The sequence below is a fragment of the Hydractinia symbiolongicarpus genome, chromosome 7, assembly GCF_029227915.1.
Source record: "Hydractinia symbiolongicarpus strain clone_291-10 chromosome 7, HSymV2.1, whole genome shotgun sequence".
Lineage (NCBI taxonomy): Eukaryota > Metazoa > Cnidaria > Hydrozoa > Anthoathecata > Hydractiniidae > Hydractinia > Hydractinia symbiolongicarpus.
In genome coordinates, this window is record NC_079881.1 from 13,973,278 (window position 1) to 13,992,865 (window position 19,588).

At 37.6% G+C, this 19,588-nt stretch overlaps 1 protein-coding gene across 2 annotated transcripts; it reads right to left on the minus strand.

The window, feature by feature from the left end:
• Positions 1-14,289: 14,289 nt before the first annotated feature.
• On the minus strand, positions 14,290-19,566 carry LOC130649513 (uncharacterized). Of its 2 annotated transcripts, XM_057455798.1 has the most exons (5): positions 17,268-19,566; positions 16,508-16,622; positions 16,232-16,266; positions 15,984-16,076; positions 14,290-15,657 (listed from the first exon to the last, which is right to left on the minus strand). In XM_057455798.1, the coding sequence occupies exon 5, from the start codon at positions 15,305-15,307 to the stop codon at positions 14,369-14,371; it is 939 nt and encodes a 312-aa protein (XP_057311781.1). In that variant the 5' UTR covers positions 15,308-15,657; positions 15,984-16,076; positions 16,232-16,266; positions 16,508-16,622; positions 17,268-19,566; the 3' UTR covers positions 14,290-14,368. The 2 variants fall into 2 exon arrangements, with proteins under 2 accessions (XP_057311781.1, XP_057311782.1); XM_057455799.1 differs by lacking the exons at positions 16,508-16,622; positions 17,268-19,566 and having other exon boundaries at positions 16,232-16,477.
• Positions 19,567-19,588: the final 22 nt, after the last annotated feature.

A 19,588-nucleotide genomic window follows, 5' to 3' on the forward strand; every position in this document is an offset into this window, starting at 1 on the left:
TTCATTTAAAGTCTCTTTGATAATTTTCAGCTGGCTCTGAATCTCGGAGGAAAATATACCGTATTGCTCTCGTAGGGCTTTCTTCTCATCCTGGAGTCTCTTTATCTTTTTGTTCCAAATGTCTATCTGTTCCTTGGTTGCTCCTGTGTTGTTCTTCTTTTGTCCTCGAGACTTTTGATCTGCTCATCTCTAACAAATATCTTACTTTCCAACATCTTCAGCTAACCACGGATCGTTCGAATCCCTTGGTCGAGCCCCCTTCTCTCGCGATCCGTGAATATCTCGCCTCCTCCAAACAAAGTATCTTCGATAAAGTTCTCAGTCTCGTCGAGTACTTTTCCGACCAGTGATTCCATCTCGAGAGTGTCACCATTTGTCCCGATCTGCTCCACATCGTTTAAATCCTCCCAGCCGTTGCCTGGATAGGTTTATAGTCTTCGAACCCCATACGCCTCAAGCGATTCTTGGGGCGTAGCATTCTCAGCAGCGTCGATCCAATAATTCTAAATTCACCATTATCTTCCCTTGTGAGTATTATATCATCGAAAAAAAGCTGAATATTGTCCAACCTAAAATTGTCGTAAGGTATCGCATCTAGCTTAGGCTCTTCATTCAACCCCACCGCAAGATGATTTTAAAAGCTAACAACCTTCGACCCTTTCAGCCTTTCCCCTTGACTTAGCGTAGTGTTGTCTCCTTCCTTCTCCAGCAACCCTCGCAACCATTCCGGTTGACTTAGCGTGGTGTCTGTCTTAGTTGCTTCTATCCCAGCCTGGGGCTCAGTGCTTGTATCTGGAATATCCTCTGGTCGAAGGATCTCACTCTCGCTACTAAACTCCTCAGACTCGTCTAGAATGCCTTCCTTTGGCGTAAAGTCTCCTTCGTATATTGGATTAATTGGCATTTATTTCAACCACCAGTCTACCTAAATTAATAAGTGTTTTGGAAGAATAAACCCTTATCAGGAAGTCAAGACTATGCTCGCTGTCAAAGGCAAGAGGCAGCGAGTTAAAGTCAGTCATGTACTGTCCACGATTGGCCGGAATGAGGATCTCTATGTGGAAATACCAAACATGGGTCGGGACGATGTTATATTTCCTGGGAGTATCAGACTACTATTTGATATAGAATTGACCGGCACCAACACGAAAAGAACGATCGTTAGCAATATTGGGCAGGCCCTGGTGCGTGACCTACGTATTACGCTGCATGGGAAAGAGGTCCAGCATATTGCGGATTATAATGTATTAAGCGTCTACCGTGATCTCTGGATTTCAAAATTTAATAGAGAGAACAATCTGATTTTGGAGGCAATCAATCCAAATGACGGGACAATTCGCGCTTTACAGGTAAAAGCGTCTGACCATGTAGGAACAAATGAGGAGCGTGCTATAGCCGCGGCGTACGGAAACACCTTTTGTATTCTGTTGGGGAAAATGTTCGAGTTGACGAGAGATCTCCCGTTTTATCAACATGGACTCCAGGATAGGCTACAGTTCGTTCTACATTTCGCTTCATACGATCAAGTCATCAAGGATGCCGGTACACCAGCCGCGGGCTCAACCGCAGCCAAAGCAGCTGACGCTACATACAAAATATCTAACATTTCGCTCGAGTTTGAAAAATTAGTAAATGAGGATCTGGCGAGCGCTATGATGTCGCGATACAGCTGCCTCGCCCTACCATACGAACTAATATTGAGGAGCAAAGTGGTGACTATGAAGAAACGTGATACATCCTACAATCTCCAAGTCGATATCCTTGCTAAATCCTTGGTGGGTATATTACTATTATTCGTCAATCCTGGAGTATCCAAGGCTTATGCGGGTGTCAATGAGCAATTTTACAATCCCAAAATCGAGAAGATTTCTGTCACGGTGGAGGGTGAGCCCAATGAGCTGTATTCACATGCTATGCTCCCTCGAGATCATTTGCAGCAGATCGTTGAATTATTTAATTAAACATCCTAGGTGGTAGGTTCCATTCAGTAGAATATTAAGATCATTAAAATTTGTTTTTGTAGGCCTTGGATCTACAAAATAAATATTGCAACAATCGGCGTCCTCGTAGCGGGCGCTGCTATAAACGCCCTAGCATACAGCGGATCAAAATTTTTGTTCAGCAAAATAAGTGGCCACGGCGAAAGGAAGGGTCATGATTCAGCGGTGGAAAAATTACAAGCTGCTCAAGCCCAATGGGTACGTGACAGACAAGCTAAAATAGACTGGTATAATAAGAGACGAGAAGAACAACGTGCTGCTGGACAGAGACTGAAGGAGCTCGACGAAGGAATGAGACAGTACTATATCGCGACGATGGAGGAGTCTCCAAAGCTCTGCAATTTTTATACACCCTCAAAGCAGCAGCAGGACGGTGAGTTGACGTTTATTCTTGGTTCCTTGGCCCTCCTCGGTTTTGCGGCGTATAAATACATGTAATGCAGAACGTTTTCGATATGTAATAAATATGTCGAAAGGAAAGCATATTGTTACTCCAGAGGAAGCAAAAACATTAAGCAACATCTATTACCAACCAGAACATCTTTGGACTGGACGAAAAGCCATTACTAAGCTCGTTGAGAGCTCTGGTTTTTCCAAAACGAAAGTTATTCACTGGTTAACTCGTCAGCTGCTATGGCTCAGGCATATCAAAGGCCCGAAACGTATCGATTATCCCCATTTCAATATTATAAAGCCTAATCAAATGCACCAGTTTGATCTCTTGTCCATGCCCCATGATAAGTTCTATGGAAATACATACAAGTATATCCTCGCAGGCATTGACGTGGCCTCAAGGTATAAGGTAGCTAGGCCGTTACGAACCAAGAAATCCAGCGAGATTGCGGAGATTTTGAAGGATATTTACAAGGCAGGACCTCTCCGATATCCTCAGACTTTTCAATGAGACCAAGGTTCGGAATTCAGGTCTGATGTGACGCAGCTCCTGGAAGGTAATGGTGTCGAGATCAAGCGGGAAACTACCAAGTACCATCACACTTTCACAGCTTTCGTGGAGTCGTATAATAAAGTGCTTGCAGAGAGATTGATCAAATCTCAGGACGCGTAAGAGCTGGTCACTGACGAAACTAGTAGTATATGGGTCAAGCATCTGTACACTATCGTCAAGAGTTTGAACAACAGCAAGACTACCATCGATATGAAACCTTCAAAGGCCATCAAGCTTGATGATGTACCACTCGCGAAAAGCGAGGAATATCTAGAGGAAAAGCCTTTGCCTGATGATGGCCCGTACTTGTACCTCCTACAACCCGGCAAGGAACATAACGATGTAAGGAGACGCGCGACGGATGCTTGGTGAAGCAAAAAGACGTATAGGCTAGATCGTATTGTAACCGGTACCCGTCTCCTATACTACTTGACAGATGGACCCGATAGATCTTTTGTGGCCGAAGAGTTGATGCTAGTACCCGAGGATAATGAATTACCTCCCGAGCATGTGAAAGAATGGTGAATTTTTGTGGCTTGACCACTTCAATCATATTTTTAAACATGATTGAAAAATATGTTTATTCAAAAGCTTGTTAAGGTGCTTGCCCCACATGTAGAAATTATATATGACGATTGTGAGGCTCCATGGTTTAAAAGAAGCCATGTTGGTAAATATGTTGGGATTTGTGATATACGATCATCAGCGCAAAAAATTGAATGCCTAACCAGATATGAGCTTTGCCGATCATCCTTATTCCTATCAGGTATGCGAGAAGACGGAAAAAAAATGAGCACGATATATTCATTTCCGCTGAGGATGTTAGGAGAATCTTGGTGCGATGTAAGAGCTTGGATGCTATTAAAATTGCAGAGCGCTGTGGCATAGAAATTCAAAACGTAAAGCTTTTGTCAAAAGAGGAAGGAACCCTTAAGGCTATCAGCACCGCTTTTGAGGGTGAAGATATGATGACCCAATATCATATTGATGGGTATAGGATCGACTTGTACTTCCCAAGATACAAATTAGTTATCGAATGTGATGAATTTGGACATGTTGATAGAGATATAGGGCATGAAAACCTATTGAGCAAGTCCTGGGATGCACATTTATACGATATAATCCCGATTCCCATGACTTCTCCATTTTTCACATCATTAACAAAACTTATCGTTATATTTCCCACTCCCAGCACTAGGGAGTAGGGATAAAGAAATAGTTCTAGTATGTTGATAAAACATACTAGATTTTTTCGTCGATTTCTTTCCTATCCGGGTAGGGTTAACATGAATCCGAAAAAATACATGTTCCTCTGATACCTTTCTCTCTCCAGTGCATCCCTTAGAACCTCCTGAAAGGCTTCCAGACTCCGCTCCAGATAGGGTATTCTGTCCATCTCATTGTGACAAGCCTTCAGCTGTTTTTCCAATGTTCTGATATATGACATATTTATTCTAATACACTACAGGATCTGGGGTATTCTAACCTAATATACAAACACGCGTGATTTGACTTTTTTAGTTGAGCTTTAATTGTATCCCAATCCTCGATAAGGTTGGTCTCGTTATCGATCTGTATGAGGTCCGATCTCTCGCAGGGATACCATGTAAATAGCATTTTTTTCTGCATCCTGAGGTTTTTAGGGATTGCCGTATACGATTGCGTCAACAGCCATAACGAATGCATCCCATGCCTCCCGCTAATAGCCAATTCTAATAGCGGTTGTCGGTGCTTATCCAGGCTCTCGTCGGCTATCATGTCATCTACGATGAATAATGTTTCTTCCCCTGCCAACAGAGAACCCAACTTCTCGATCCATTCAAATAATTGGTCCTTCGGGTCAATTAGAAATACGTATGGGTCTTGCCACAGCGAGGATCTCTCTAAGTACGCCGTGTTCCATCGAATTGTTGGCCATAGGATCACGATATTATGAAAGTGGCCCCTGTACTCATTCTCGAGAAGGTCTAGCACACGCTTAGTTTTGCCACAGCTTGTAGGGTCTGTAAATATAGCTGTATTTAGCCAATATTTATCATGTTTGTTGTATGCCCATGGCATACAACAAAACCTTGAAGGTGCTTACTTGGGTTTTGGGACGATAGAAGCAGGTAACCAACCCTTGCTAACTGCCATCTCACGACTTCCTCGTCCAGCTGTAAAATAGGCTACCATCTTCGTAACGTCACTGGTATCCAGCCTAATACTAGGACTCGAGATCCCAAGAAACCTTTTACCAACATAGCATATGCAAATGTGAACCCAAGGTCCACGACTGCTTCATAGATCATATCGATGATTTCCTTCTGCTGAGGAGTTACGTTTGTAGACATGATTATTATATACTACTTCATCTTAAAAATATCATTATCGTGGTTCGTGGTAGGTTTTTGCTGAACCGCTGGTGCAGGCTGCTGGGTAACTGCGGATTTTTTACGGATAAAATAGTAGGCACCCCCTATACAGGCAATCGCGAGTAGGCTTCCACCAATGTATCTGCCCGGGGACTTGGGAGGAACTGCGACAGGTTCCTGACTCTCTTGAGAAGTACCTTTGTCCATGTTCTTCTTTAATAAGGCCTTGGTCTTGCGATTCCATTCCGCAAGTCTCTTACCAGCAGCAACACGACCTTCATTCTTCTTGGTAATTACTTGGTTAGATTCTTCATTCACTTGTTATATCCACCAAGGTACTTTAATTTACTAATCTGTGGAACCACGATCAAATCATATGCCTGTGGTGGAAATCGGTCTTCTGCCTGTGTTAGAAATTTCACAAGAGGTATTCTATTAGAATCACCATATAATGATAGCCAATCTGTATAAGGCGCTTTTAGTCTGTTTTTATTTTTTGAATCTGCTATCATACTCTATTTATCAAAGAATTCACGATTGCCCATGCATGTTTTTGATAGACTGTTTCCCATTGTTTTTTTTGTTCTATATCAACCTTATTTTCATTCATTTTGGACTTTGAGAGCTGAGTATGATTTATAGTGTGCGCGGCAACTAAAAGAGGTGCGAGGAATCGACCAAAGGCTGTATAGACGAGAATACCCAAGTCAGACATGGATTCTTTTATAATAGGGTCCCCCTCTAGATCCTGGCGTAGGGCCTCAGGATCATCTAAAGATACAAGGTTGCCGATGGCTTTAGTATACATACTTATCGCATGGGTACTGAGAGCTCTGGCAGTGTTGGCTCCTTTCTCATGGAGGTCGCGTTCGACGACCTCTGCATTTATTTTCTCGACAATTTCATCTGATGGCTTATCGATGAAATTATCTGTGCTTTTTTTTGGTAAAAGATGAGGCTTGGTCTTACGGATGTCTTTCAGGATTTGGCGTTTGTCTATAGGTTGATCACCAGCCTGCTGCTGGTGTATCTACAACATCGCCAAATATTTCTGCTAAGTTGTGAGCCATGTTTATTAAAGATCTGTATCGATAGAGGAAAGCAAGGATTAATATATAAGGGAGGAGTAATAACCCCATTTTATTTCTCTTTCCAACGGTAATGGCCTCGGGCAAGCGTTTTTATTTGATCCGCCTGAACTATGCTTTTGTCATCAGCGGCATTAAGGGCAATTTTATTCACTTCCTGAGTGTATAGATTATGCCCTTTATCCTGTATACAACGCCAACTCTTGGAAATATCAATACCTTCCTCCAGACATTGCTCGTAATCTTCGAAAGTTATACATTTTTTGGTCACGGCCTCTTCACCCCTTTGGCCTTACGATCTCCGCCCTCTTTCGTTAATGCTTTATAAGCATAAGCCTTAGGTCTCAAGGTGATAAAGGAATTCATGATTTTGCCACCTAATTCGTCTTTTATCAAGCCTACTACCTTCTTATTTTTACCAATCGGGAGAGGCCTACCATCATCTTTGCTATAAGCACTAGTATCGAATCTGGCTTAAACATCATCGGCAATGTCCTTGTAAAAATCATGGGTTCGAATGTGGTATACGAACGAGTCCGGTCCATGTAACACAGTTGGAGTTTGCTACCATATTTGGGCTGCATGTAGTCATAGTGGAACTCATACATAACGTTTTTTGACTGATCCAAGATAGCTTGACCAATATACACGGGCTTATTCATCTTAATGCCTGTCCTAGCCATTTCAATACCCATGAGGTTCTTACCAAAACAAGTGCCGCCCTTAAAATTGGTAACATGGTCAGCTTTGTATATGCGACTTCATTTGTCACTAACTTGATGTTGCGGTGATTCCGTATATTCTCCATATTTTCCCAAAGACTGAGAGGTTCATAAGCTTATAAAAATCCTTCTCAAAGTCATTCTTGCCGGCAGTTCTCAGCTTCGTGTTGTGATCTATATATTCCCGGAGCCAGGCACTATGTTGAAATTGGATAGCGCGGTGAACCTTTTTAAGCTCGAGCCCGTGTTTCAGGGCTTGATGTAAAGCTCCGATGTGTACCACGTATTTCCGTTTATGCTCAAGATTAGGGATCAATTTTTCAACCCTGTATACCACCTTACGCTTCGGCTAGAAGGGTAGCTCGTTGTGTTTGTCGTGGAGCTCCTTTGGGTAATCAACGTCGACCTCAAGGAGATATCCATGTTTTATATCAGATACTAGCTTATCGATATTCTTTTCTATTATCTCTACATTTGATACCCATTTGAACCCATGGGTTGGTAGAGTCGGTTGCATCGCCCAGCCATATAGATTGTTGGCGTCTAGGTACTGCAGGTATGACGACTCAACCTCAGGGTCATATTGATCCCCCATATACTTTTATTGGCTTTGGCATATCGGTGTACAGCCTGAGTTATACCACCTCGTATAGCCTTTTCAAAGACCAGGAGCATGTCAGGATTCGTCAGTAGCTCAAGCCTTACACCCATGTATTTGAGTGCTGCCTTCCAAGCTAAGCCGTGTGCGCTGTAGAAGTGAGCGGGGTCGAGTTTGTATTGATTCTGGCAGACTCCTCGAAAATTCTGAAAGATGTCAGTCAATAGCAGGACATCCGTCACTAAATATTTATCGTGGTAGTCACCCATGGTAGTCTCTGGGCCCTTTGGAGTAATAGTATTCCACACTTTTTTTTTGCATGCTCGTAGTCATCGTCGGTAATAGCATTCATGTTCAGCTTGCTATAGAATGCCTCCTTCGGTGGTAGATCATTCTCTTGGAATCGTTTCCAACTATTCATATACTCATAGGGATATACACCCTTCCTTCGCATTAGCCTAAAGGTGTCATCCTCAGTGAAATACCAACGTAGATTTTTGCACTGTTTATCATCGAGATTATTAGCTAATTTCTCAAGGCTTGATGGCATAAATCTACAACTATCGATGAACCTGATTTCGATCTTTTTGTAATATTCACCGTCACCCATGCCTGCAATGGGTACCTTGATTTTTACATTAAACGATATATACTTTTCCGTGTTTTCAGCGATGCATCCTATATCCTTCAGGTTGCAGGTGTTATGGGCCGGACCCCTGTAGATCCCTGTTTAATGACAGTGGTCTCGAACTTTGCGACTCTTCGGATCCATCATCGTTGAATGGCTTCATACAGATGTGGCAAGTCTCCGCATCATCATATGAATTCTTTTGCTCCTCCGTCAGTTCCGTCATAGGCTTCTGTGAGAAGGTAGCAAAGAGCCGTTTTACCTCATCCTCCAGGTGGTTGACAAAGCGGTTTACACAGTCCTCGTCTCTATATACTGTTAACTGGTCCGGCATTTCTCCATAAGCAAAGGTGGAATACGTACACCAACCACATGGTTCATGTTTGTTAAGCGTCTTAGTTTTTGTATCCCGAGCATTATCTTTCATAGGTATCAACAAGCTTTCAAAGTCCGCATATATGACGAATGGGACCTTGAATTGTTGTTGACCATCTTGATAGTAAAACCATTTTTCCTTCTCGCTGGGCATCGTAATTTTTACAGCTTCATTATCTTTGCAGTAGGTATAATGATTGTCTCTTGATTCGACCGTTTGAAATCCCTGCAGGCAATTTAGACAGAAATACATTTTACCGTGTTTTTTTGATATTTCACGTCCTAGTAGTCTTGATAGATTTTTGATGGATACGTAATGGTTCCTCTCCTCATCGGTAAGTAGTAGTAGATTAACCTGAGTATCCCTTTCGTTAAATACCGATCGCCGTAAGATATTAAAATTTTTAGCTGTTGCATACAGAACGTTAACGGCAATGTCAGAATTGTTACGTTCAAATTTTGCAATGTCCTTGATACTAGTAGGGATTTATATACCATCCCAATTATACCGCTCCTCATATGGTCAAAGCTTGCTTATTCTCTGATGGTTTGCACATATCTCTTCGTGATGTATGGCAGCTATAATTGCCCATTTAAAACACTCTTCATCATCATTGATAGGGTTGATGATGGCGCGTTTCATCGCGATTCACTTGGGTGTAGATATATATGAGGAGCATCTCGTTAACTTCAATTTATGAAAACCTATATCCATGTTATTGATTCTACCGATACTAAAACCACTCTTGAGTAATGCAGGATTCTCCACATTCGTTTTAATTTGAGCAAACATTGTATCCATCATTTCATCCACTATGGTTCCTTGAAATATTGATGTCATGTTGCTGTGGAATACCTTGTCTACTTCTATATCCATTTGTTTTTCCATAAAATCCATAGGGAGCACTGGATTTTAGCAGATCCCATTTCTTCCACCTGGTTCTCGATGAGTGTTTTTACATTTGATCGAACCATATCCAAGTACCCATTAATATCTGTTTTATCAACACCGGCTATGCGATAACTTTTAAATGTATTGTGTAATGCATGCTTGTGTTCTTGGGGCGTAAAGTCATGCTCATTTTGATGATCATCCTCTGCATGATCTTCCCTCGCCTCCTCCTCTATTTCACCAAGAAGGGTCTTTCTTGCTCCATGATAAAATGAGAGAATACGATTTTTAACTAATGCAAAAGTTTGTCGTACCGGTCCCTTGATACTATCTGGTATATGTGATAATAACCACTCTGATAATTCTCGCAACTTATTTTTTACTATTGGACGCGTTTCTATCCTATCTATCCTATCTATCCTATCTATCTATTCTATCCTATCTATCCTATCTATCTATTCTATCCTATCTATCCTATCTATCTATTCTATCCTATCTATCCTATCTATCCTATCTATCTATTCTATCCTATCTATCCTATCTATCCTATCTATCTATTCTATCCTATCTATTCTATCTATCTATTCTATCCTATCTATTCTATCTATCTATTCTGTATAGGTAAATAGGTTACGTTTTCTACCTCAAAGACAAGTCATATTATAAAACCGCGCGTGATGTTTGAAGGGCTGCCAAAGGTTATTTTATATTTTTTAATAAATTTGCAACAAGAAAACCTAAAATTTTTGTAAAAGTGTTGCGATTAAAAAAAAAATGAGTAAGCTAAAGTTAAGATAGTAGGAATCGTAACCTACGTCGTGGTAAGTAGAACTAGGGCGTGGTATGGGAAAATATTGATTATATGGGTAAAGATCATCCTACCACGCACCAAAATAGCCCCCTAATTAGTTACCACCATTCGCCATTATCCAGTTTTTAATGATTTTTTAAAAAAAAAATTCGAGTGCAATCACATACATAACATACCCCTTATCTTTTTAAAAGTAGGTCTTTTTTGCGATTTTGGGGGCTTCATGTTTGCACTGTCACTGTGTAAACGTACTGTGTCAAAAAATCTTAAAATTACACATGAACATTCTGCTAACATACACTGGCATTCGTACCAAAGGATTTGACGTGTAGTCACTTCAATTAGGATTTCTGGACCTGTCTGTTAGAGGTACCCTCGAAAATTTAACACGTAGTTAACGTAACCTTTTCAAGATATGCACAACAACAACAAAACTTTCTTAAATTTTGATTATTCTTCATCAAATCATGTGGTTAAATACTTTTTAAGTTTAAAATTGTGTATATATAATTGCTTTTTGATATTGCTACTCTGTTTCTAGTCGGATGTATTCTTAATATTCTATCGATGAGTTACGTTATCGACCTGAGTATAAAAATTGCGCATATTAACCCTTTTTGTGTCTATGAAGGTATATGAAAGAGAATCTCTTTATTAGCCCATGTAAAATAAATATATGTGCTAAGAATTAACGTAGTATTATCTCTTTCATCTTGGTGTTGCTGTCTTACGATCTATCACAGCATGGAAGTGGAAAGGTCGCAGACTTTTCCTACGGCGCGGAATCGGAAAAACGATCTTAGTGCACTCTAGTTTTCGTATTGTCTTTGTAAGAAACAAAACGGTGATAGACATAACAAGAGGTTATTATGTGAAAGGTGTTTCTATTAATTTTTTGATTGTGTGTCGTCAACCAAAGTTGAGGCTAGTATATTGAGGGAAGGGGGATGCGGTAGTGCATTACCGCTAGGAGGTGGGTGTTGTTGGGCAAAACATTTTCCTAAACAAAATTTATCGTGTGTTGGCTTATATTTTATAACGTTTGTAGGAATAATTTCTAAATAACACAAGACAAACAACATTTATGCATTAGACGATGACTGTCAGCAATATTTTATGCTGACGTCAGCTTTTTTAATCAATATTCCAGTTTTCAAAGAATTTTTTACATATAATTTCGTTGTCATTTATAACTTTTAGCACTTCTTTTCACATCTTCCTGACAAACACAAAAAACAACTACTTTTTGGTAAACGTTGGTATTTCGCGCTGGGTGAAATCGTTAAAATCCATCGTGAATAATGTACAAGTACGAGTAATACAAGTAAAGTTTATAACAACAGCGTCAGTGTGAGATCATTGCACGAAGACGATCACTTTTATTGTAATCGCCTCCTACTCCAGCATAAAAACCACCGTACTCTGTAATAGCCAAACTAGAGGTTCTTATCGCTTTTTTCGGTTGGGAAAACCTTTGAGATTGCTACGCAATGACGACGTATACAATTTCCAACATAATTTCCTATTTAACAATGTTTAGACAGAATAATAAATATTGACTATTGTTGATTGTTGCGTCATCCTTTATCTCCAAGATTTGTTTTGGGAGAAGAAGAAGAATCTTAATAACGCTAGTTAAATTTGTGCTTTGATGTCTGCTTTGTCTTGCTGTCTATATATAAAAGCCAAATCATAATATCGCAAGTATAATTGTTAGTGGTCAAAACTGCTATTGTATTACACACAGTTTTTATAATAACGTGCTGTTCAAGTTATAATACGGATGCGTTATTTACAGACTCGAACATGTTAAAAAAATAGTAGCGTGACCTAACAATAGTGCTGCGCCATTAACCGGGACATTATTTTACCTTCTTGGCACACGCTGCAATAAATGACCATTGTTACTATTCTCGACTTTCCCTCACTTTTATGACAGTATGTTGCGTATTTATTTGAAAGGATATTTTTGTTTTTATTCCAATTTGTTTTAAACAGATGAGGACACTCCCGCTCTTTACTGCAGGGTACTTTACAGAATACTGTTGCAAAATTAAATAGACCGTTCCTGGAGTTTAGCTGATACTTTTCGTTATAATTTCGTGATTTCTAACCGACTTATTAAGTACTAAATTTAGCTAGATGTGGCACCTTTTCCGGTTAGGAACCCCATTTAATATTTGTCCCCTACGGTAGTATAACATTTATACTTCTTTTTTCAAAACGCCCATTTCCCCTTAACGAGCATCAAGGGCGCTTAATCGTGCATTTATTGACTGTTTTTAGTTACTTATTCAAAAAATTCACGAGTTACGTGGCATCACCTAGGCACATGGCAGTTCTCCCTAACGGCGACTCATAACACTCATAACGATAAAGGCAATGTAATAAGGATTCACAAGGTACACGTTTTTTGTTATAAGCAAACGATGTTAGGGTGAATGATGAATAATGTAGCAAATTACGGAAATTTTGTTCATTGTTTTTGCATAACTAAATATATATGTAGAAAAATAACATACATAAAAATGTCAAGTGATGCACATAAAACATAACTTGTATACTGCAAAACGATATAACTATTTTTAACAAATGGTACTTATTTTAATCCATACTCTTGTCTCAGCACCGTTAAGAATTAAAACGTGCGCTACAGATCTTTTTTTTAACGAACCATAAGAATTCAAAGAAAATGAAAACATTCTCGATACATACAATGAGGAGCGTTTAATAGTGGGAAAAATAATTAAAAGTGTGCGAAACTACACCAAATTATAGTTTAATGTTTCGTACAGTAAAGGTAGAAATAAAACAGTTTAGAGACACTTTCTTCTGGAACTTTTTCTGTACTACAAGCGCTCATATTTAAGCCTTGTTTGTATTTGCGACATGTCAAAGTTTTGTAGTACACGTTTTCCAACAGAGCTTGATTCGAGTGCACGTTTTACTCTATTGATGGATATTGGTCCAGAACGAATGATCTCGGCACACTTTTCGACAATGATGTTAGCTTCAACATTCGAGAAAATTTTTTCCTTCCCAGAAACTGTATTTTCATAATCATCATCTTCACTTTCTTCGTCAACATCTTCGTTTTCACCATGATGCTTATCTACTATATCAAAAACAAAATTGTGTTTTCGCAACAAGAGCACACCACACACTATTAAGCCTTAACTAAAGAAATATTGGATCGGGCTGCTTTAAGTGCATAAACTTTCTCAACAGAAATATTCGCGAATTGTAAATTTCACAAAAAAATTGCATTTCGCGAGTTTCTGCCTGTGAAAGCTTCAGCGCTTTTTTCAAAATCAATTAAGCTAGCAAGTAGCACAACACAAACATACCTCCTTTTGACACAGATTGTTTGTATTCAGTTGCAATAGAAGAGCATGAGTTGTCAACAGCATCATTACCATCTATTAAAAGATAGGAAATGAATTCTTTTAAATTTAATAAAAAAACAGGCACAATTTTCATGAAAATCTTTATATTTATACTAACGTAAAACAAATAAAAGTCACCAATACAACATATAAGAAGAAAAATGCGATAGTTTTAACCTACCTTTCTCCTCTTCCGTGACTCCATAGCGCCAGTAGCTTCTCAATTTATCTAAAATCTGCCTATCAGACAAATGAATAAGATGGATAAACTTTTCACGTAGATTACGTACATCGCCAATTCTGACAGATTTCGCAGTCAAAAACTGCTTAAATAGAGTCTCCAACTCCCCGACTTCGGCATCAGTCCACGTTTTCTTTTTTTCGTAAATATTTGTTTTGCCACGTTTGTTGAAAGTTTCCTCCAAGGCAGCTGTACCCTTAAGGGCATACTTTTCCTTTTCTATCAAACGGTAGTATTTTTTGAGGTGCTTTCAGAGTGCGTCAACAGGCTAGCAACATATGGAGCTTCACTTGGATTTTTATCTTCAATGATGGTGGATCCAGACTTTTAAAATATATTTGAAGTGATGTTTTTCCTCACTGGCGGATCGTTTTCACCATAAACACCGGACCTTTTCCAAGTGCTATTAATTTGTTTCGATATTGCTCCAGATTCTAACATCTTGCCATTATATGAAACAAAAACATTTTCAAAGTCACTGTGTATCTGACTGCGAATTGAATCGAAAAAAATTAAGAGCTGTTGGTACAAGGTTTCTCTCGTACACAGATTAACAGGACCGTGTTTCCTAAATGTCTTGTGACGTTTTACTTTAATAATATATTTACCATCACGAAATACAGCAGCCTTCACCTCATCGATGTTCATGTTGCTAGGTACGCCAGACCTCTGACAATTAATTATAGTTATTTCCGTTATGAGAAAATCCCGTATACACGCATATTCTTGACGAGACAAGGTGTTTTCTCGGTAAGGGCTACGAAAATTTTTAATTATCGAGATAGCCTCCTTTGCACTGGCAGACTCCTCATACCGTTGGATCTGCTCAGGCGTGATAAGCACTTGTTGCCCCTCCATCTGTCTCTCAAGCTGCTGTATCTCTACCGTTCCATTATTAGATTTGCTCCATCGAGATACACTAACTTTCATCCTTAAAATCATATCTGGTGCTATTCCAGGTAGATGGATCTCCTCAGTAAGGAGAAAGTCATAGAAGTGTGGCAGTGACAAAATATACCGTTTAATGGTTAAAGCTTTGTATTCCTTTGTCTTTTCGGCATACGTTGTCAAAAAGGTGTCGCGAATTTTATATTTTCTGACTAAATCACTGGGATTTGAGGAATCCAAAGCTGCCCAAATATCTCTCAATTGCTGCTTTGACTGAATAGCACTCTTTTGGCAACTCTTCCCTCCATCAACTGAAATTTTATATGTCACAAACCTCTCTAAAATTTCAGCAGAGTCAACCACTTCGTCATCTTCCATGTCACTATCCGAATCTGTTACTTCGGATCAGTGGCGATCATCAGTGGCGACATGCTTGGCAGGGATGGATGTCATATGTGTACTTCGTTGTTTGATGCAACGTCACACACCCTGGCTAATTTCAACATACTATAATAGTAAGGTCCTTTTGATAGTTTGTGGACGTCTTGGAGGTGCAAACTCATTCTTTTGTTTCGACAACCTAAAACCTAACACCTGGTTTCCTCAATCCGTATATGCCAACGCAATATTTTGCCTTACTCTGGGGCCAATAGTGTACTTCTATCATGTGCCGAGATAAATTTGTAACACAACTATCACATGACTGTAATGGACATTTTTTGCGGTTTCTATGAAACAATTCAAACAATTAAATTAACATAGTTTGAGACTGCAAGTAAACGGTGGGAAACAGAAATTTCTTCTTAGTATTTTAATTGCAATATGTCTTGCACAAGTTGAATTTCGCAGGAATATATTACATTTAAACTAAGATTTTCGGCAGAATGAAGCTTTTGCAGAATATTTTTGTTCGAATTTCTGGTTTAGCTAAATTTTTTTCTCTTTTACTTTCAAATAATAATTTGAATACATTAATAATATAATTCGAATAAAGGAGATACGAGAAACAAAAAATCTACATGTTGTAAATAGTATATGGCAGTAAAAATCATACTTTTCTATAGGTAAGCTTGTAGAGTCTGTTGAAAGTTGGTTCTCGAGCTCTGAAATTTTCTTCTTCAACCTGATATTTTCTCTCATCAACATACTAAGGCAAGAATAAAAGAATTTAAGGAATCTAAAATTAGTAACAGTTAAGGCTGCAGACTCTTTCTTATATGCGCAACTTCAATTCTTAATTTAATCTTAAATTAGATGGTTATACAGCAATTTCAGTACATATTAAAAAAGAAATGAACATACCTTTCTAAACTATTTGACGTAGACGATGTTTCAACCTGAAACAAACAATATCAAAACCTGATTATAGACCTGACAATAAAAGAAAGACTTTCATCGTTTTTTCCAATGACTTTTAATTTGCAATGAAGCGCCTCAACATTTTTACTTCGTACCCTGATGTCACTATCAACATCACTATAAAATTTGACAAAAAACCTAGCTGAAAATTTCCTTATTTTTGTTATAAAAAATTATAATAAGTAACAATGTGTTTAGAAAATTGTGTGCCATACTTACTTTCCAATTGTTACCATTTTTTTCCCAAGATAATAGGATGGGCCATGCCATCAGTCCCATTCCTTGTAATAACTGTTATGGTACCAACCAATACAAATGATTCTTGAAGATTTCGCTATATAAAAATGTATACACATATATTTACCATTGTCAAAAAAAAATTCACACACTTTGTGCCAACTGTATTAAAAAGACATCCACACAGCTACATATAGGTTTAAAAATATGTTAAAAAGGTGAGTTGATACAAAGGAAGTTGAGTTTAGATCTAACACAGTCTAGATCAGATTGGAAGAGGGTCATTAATATACCCCGTCCAACCCATGCTAGCATGGAAAACGGACGTTAAGCCGAGAATGATGATGATGATGTGAGTATGGATTGTGTGATTCCATAATATGTGGAATATGATATTTCTGTATATAATTCAGTTTATATTAAATATATTAATAATATTAATTATATTAGCCAGTTAATATTAATTATATTAAAAATTACCTTCCGTAAAGAATAATTTTCACAAATTAGTCATTTTAAAAAATTTAAAAAATTTATTTTTGAAATAAATGTTTGAAACGAATAATTTCAACTTGCGTTGCAGTGAATTAGTTTGTAATTTTAGTTTAGGTCCTTATAAATTATTTGGGAATTATATAGCTTTCAATTAAAGCTGCTTACAAGATTCAGAAATCTTTTTGTTTTGCTAAAAATTCATGTTGATTAATTTTAACAAATAAACCTTTTTGCAGGAAAGACTTACTTTCACAAATTGACTTTTGCAGAAATTGTACACGTATATATTTTCACTAATTGTCGATACAAAACTTCCTAGAAATAAAAATATACTGTTAAGAACAAGAAAAAGGTATATAATAGTATATATATAATAGGTGTATACACACAAAAGACTGTTGTTTACCTTACTATTACCAAAACTCATGATAAAATATGCTTCCTACTTTTCTTGTGACCTGCTTTGACAATTCCAACTTGAAAAATGATTTTTTTTATTCTGACAATGTAAAATATATATGAAATACTTGAGCAAAGCACAACTGCAGTGTGATATAAAAGAAAGCTTAATTGTGTACTTAACTAAATTATCATAATAAAAACCGGTGATAGAAGTTCTTTGAAGGCATGGGTACAACAGACAACACACTTTTTTAACAATAATTTATAACAGCTTTTGTTATGATTTGATATCATTTTGATTAGGAATAATATATCTATAAACAACACTGGTTGTTTAAAACAAGTGTGTGGGGTCTCCAGAAAAACAACTTCAAGCATGGTCATTATTTTTAAAAAACAAGAGAAAAATAAACAAAATGTTTTAAAAACAAATAGGTGTGAGTCTCTCGAAAAACAACTTCAAGCATGGCTATTGTCTTTAAAGAAACAAGAAAAAAAATAAGTAAGAATAAATTTAGTGAAAATAAAATGAGCTTTTAAACAAACGCTCAGAGGTCATATCAAAATACCAACATGAGAATAAGGACTATATAAAAACACACTACAGCAATATACTTAACTACACAAAAAGACTACCAAGAAACATAATGCTATTGTTAAATGACCATAGCTATAGCTCTTTAATTCTACTAATGTTATTTCATTGAACAAACCTAAAAAGTTCAGATTGCTATTTGGGGTGTTACTAGCTACAAAACGTTAGCTAGCTATGCACTTTTGTTGCCCACAAAAAATATATTTACATAAGCATTTACAACATTTAAAACTGTTAAATGACAAAATAAAACTTACCAAAGAAAAAAAGCTTTTCTGTTTCTTATATCTGATTGATATGATTAAAAAACAACAACAACAATCCTTAACTGAGAGTATCTTTCACGCCGCAAGCCGCCCTTATGATTTATTTTTAATATTTGCACATGCGCGTTGACGTAGAAAACGTAACCGCCATGTCGTGGGTAACCGACGTAACCTAAGCGTAACCTACTGCTGGGTAGGAAACGTAACCGTCGTACGTAGGAAAGGTAACCGACGTAGAAAACGCAACCTAAAACAGTAGGATTCGGTACTGTTTTCGGTCAGGAGAGTAACTGTGAATATATCTATCTATCCTATCTATCCTATCTATCTATTCTATCCTATCTATCTATTCTATCCTATCTATCTATTCTATCCTATCTATCCTATCTATCTATCCTATCCTATCTATCTATTCTATCCTATCTATCTATTCTATCCATCCTATCTATCTAATCCTATCTATCCTATCTATCTAATCCTATCTATCCTATCTATCTAATCCTATCTATCCTATCTATCCTATCTATCTAATCCTATCTATCCTATCTATCCTATCTATCTAATCCTATCTATCCTATCTATCTAATCCTATCTATCCTATCTATCTAATCCTATCTAATCCTATCTATCTAATCCTATCTAATCCTATCTATCTAATCCTATCTAATCCTATCTATCTAATCCTATCTAATCCTATCTATCCTATCTATCTAATCCTATCTAATCCTATCTATCCTATCTATCTAATCCTATCTAATCCTATCTATCCTATCTATCTAATCCTATCTAATCCTATCTATCCTATCTATCTAATCCTATCTAATCCTATCTATCCTATCTATCTAATCCTATCTAATCCTATCTATCCTATCTATCTAATCCTATCTAATCCTATCTATCCTATCTATCTAATCCTATCTAATCCTATCTATCCTATCTATCTATCTATCTAATCCTATCTATCCTATCTATCTATCCTATCTATCTATCTATCCTATCTATCTATCTATCTATCCTATCTATCTATCCTATCTATCTATCCTATCTATCTATCCTATCTATCTATCCTATCTATCTATCTATATCTATCTATCCTATCTATCCTATCTATCCTATCTATCCTATCTATCCTATCTATCCTATCTATCCTATCTATCCTATCTATCCTATCTATCCTATCTATCCTATCTATCCTATCTATCCTATCTATCCTATCTATCCTATCCTATCTATCCTATCCTATCTATCCTATCCTATCTATCCTATCCTATCTATCCTATCCTATCCTATCCTATCTATCCTATC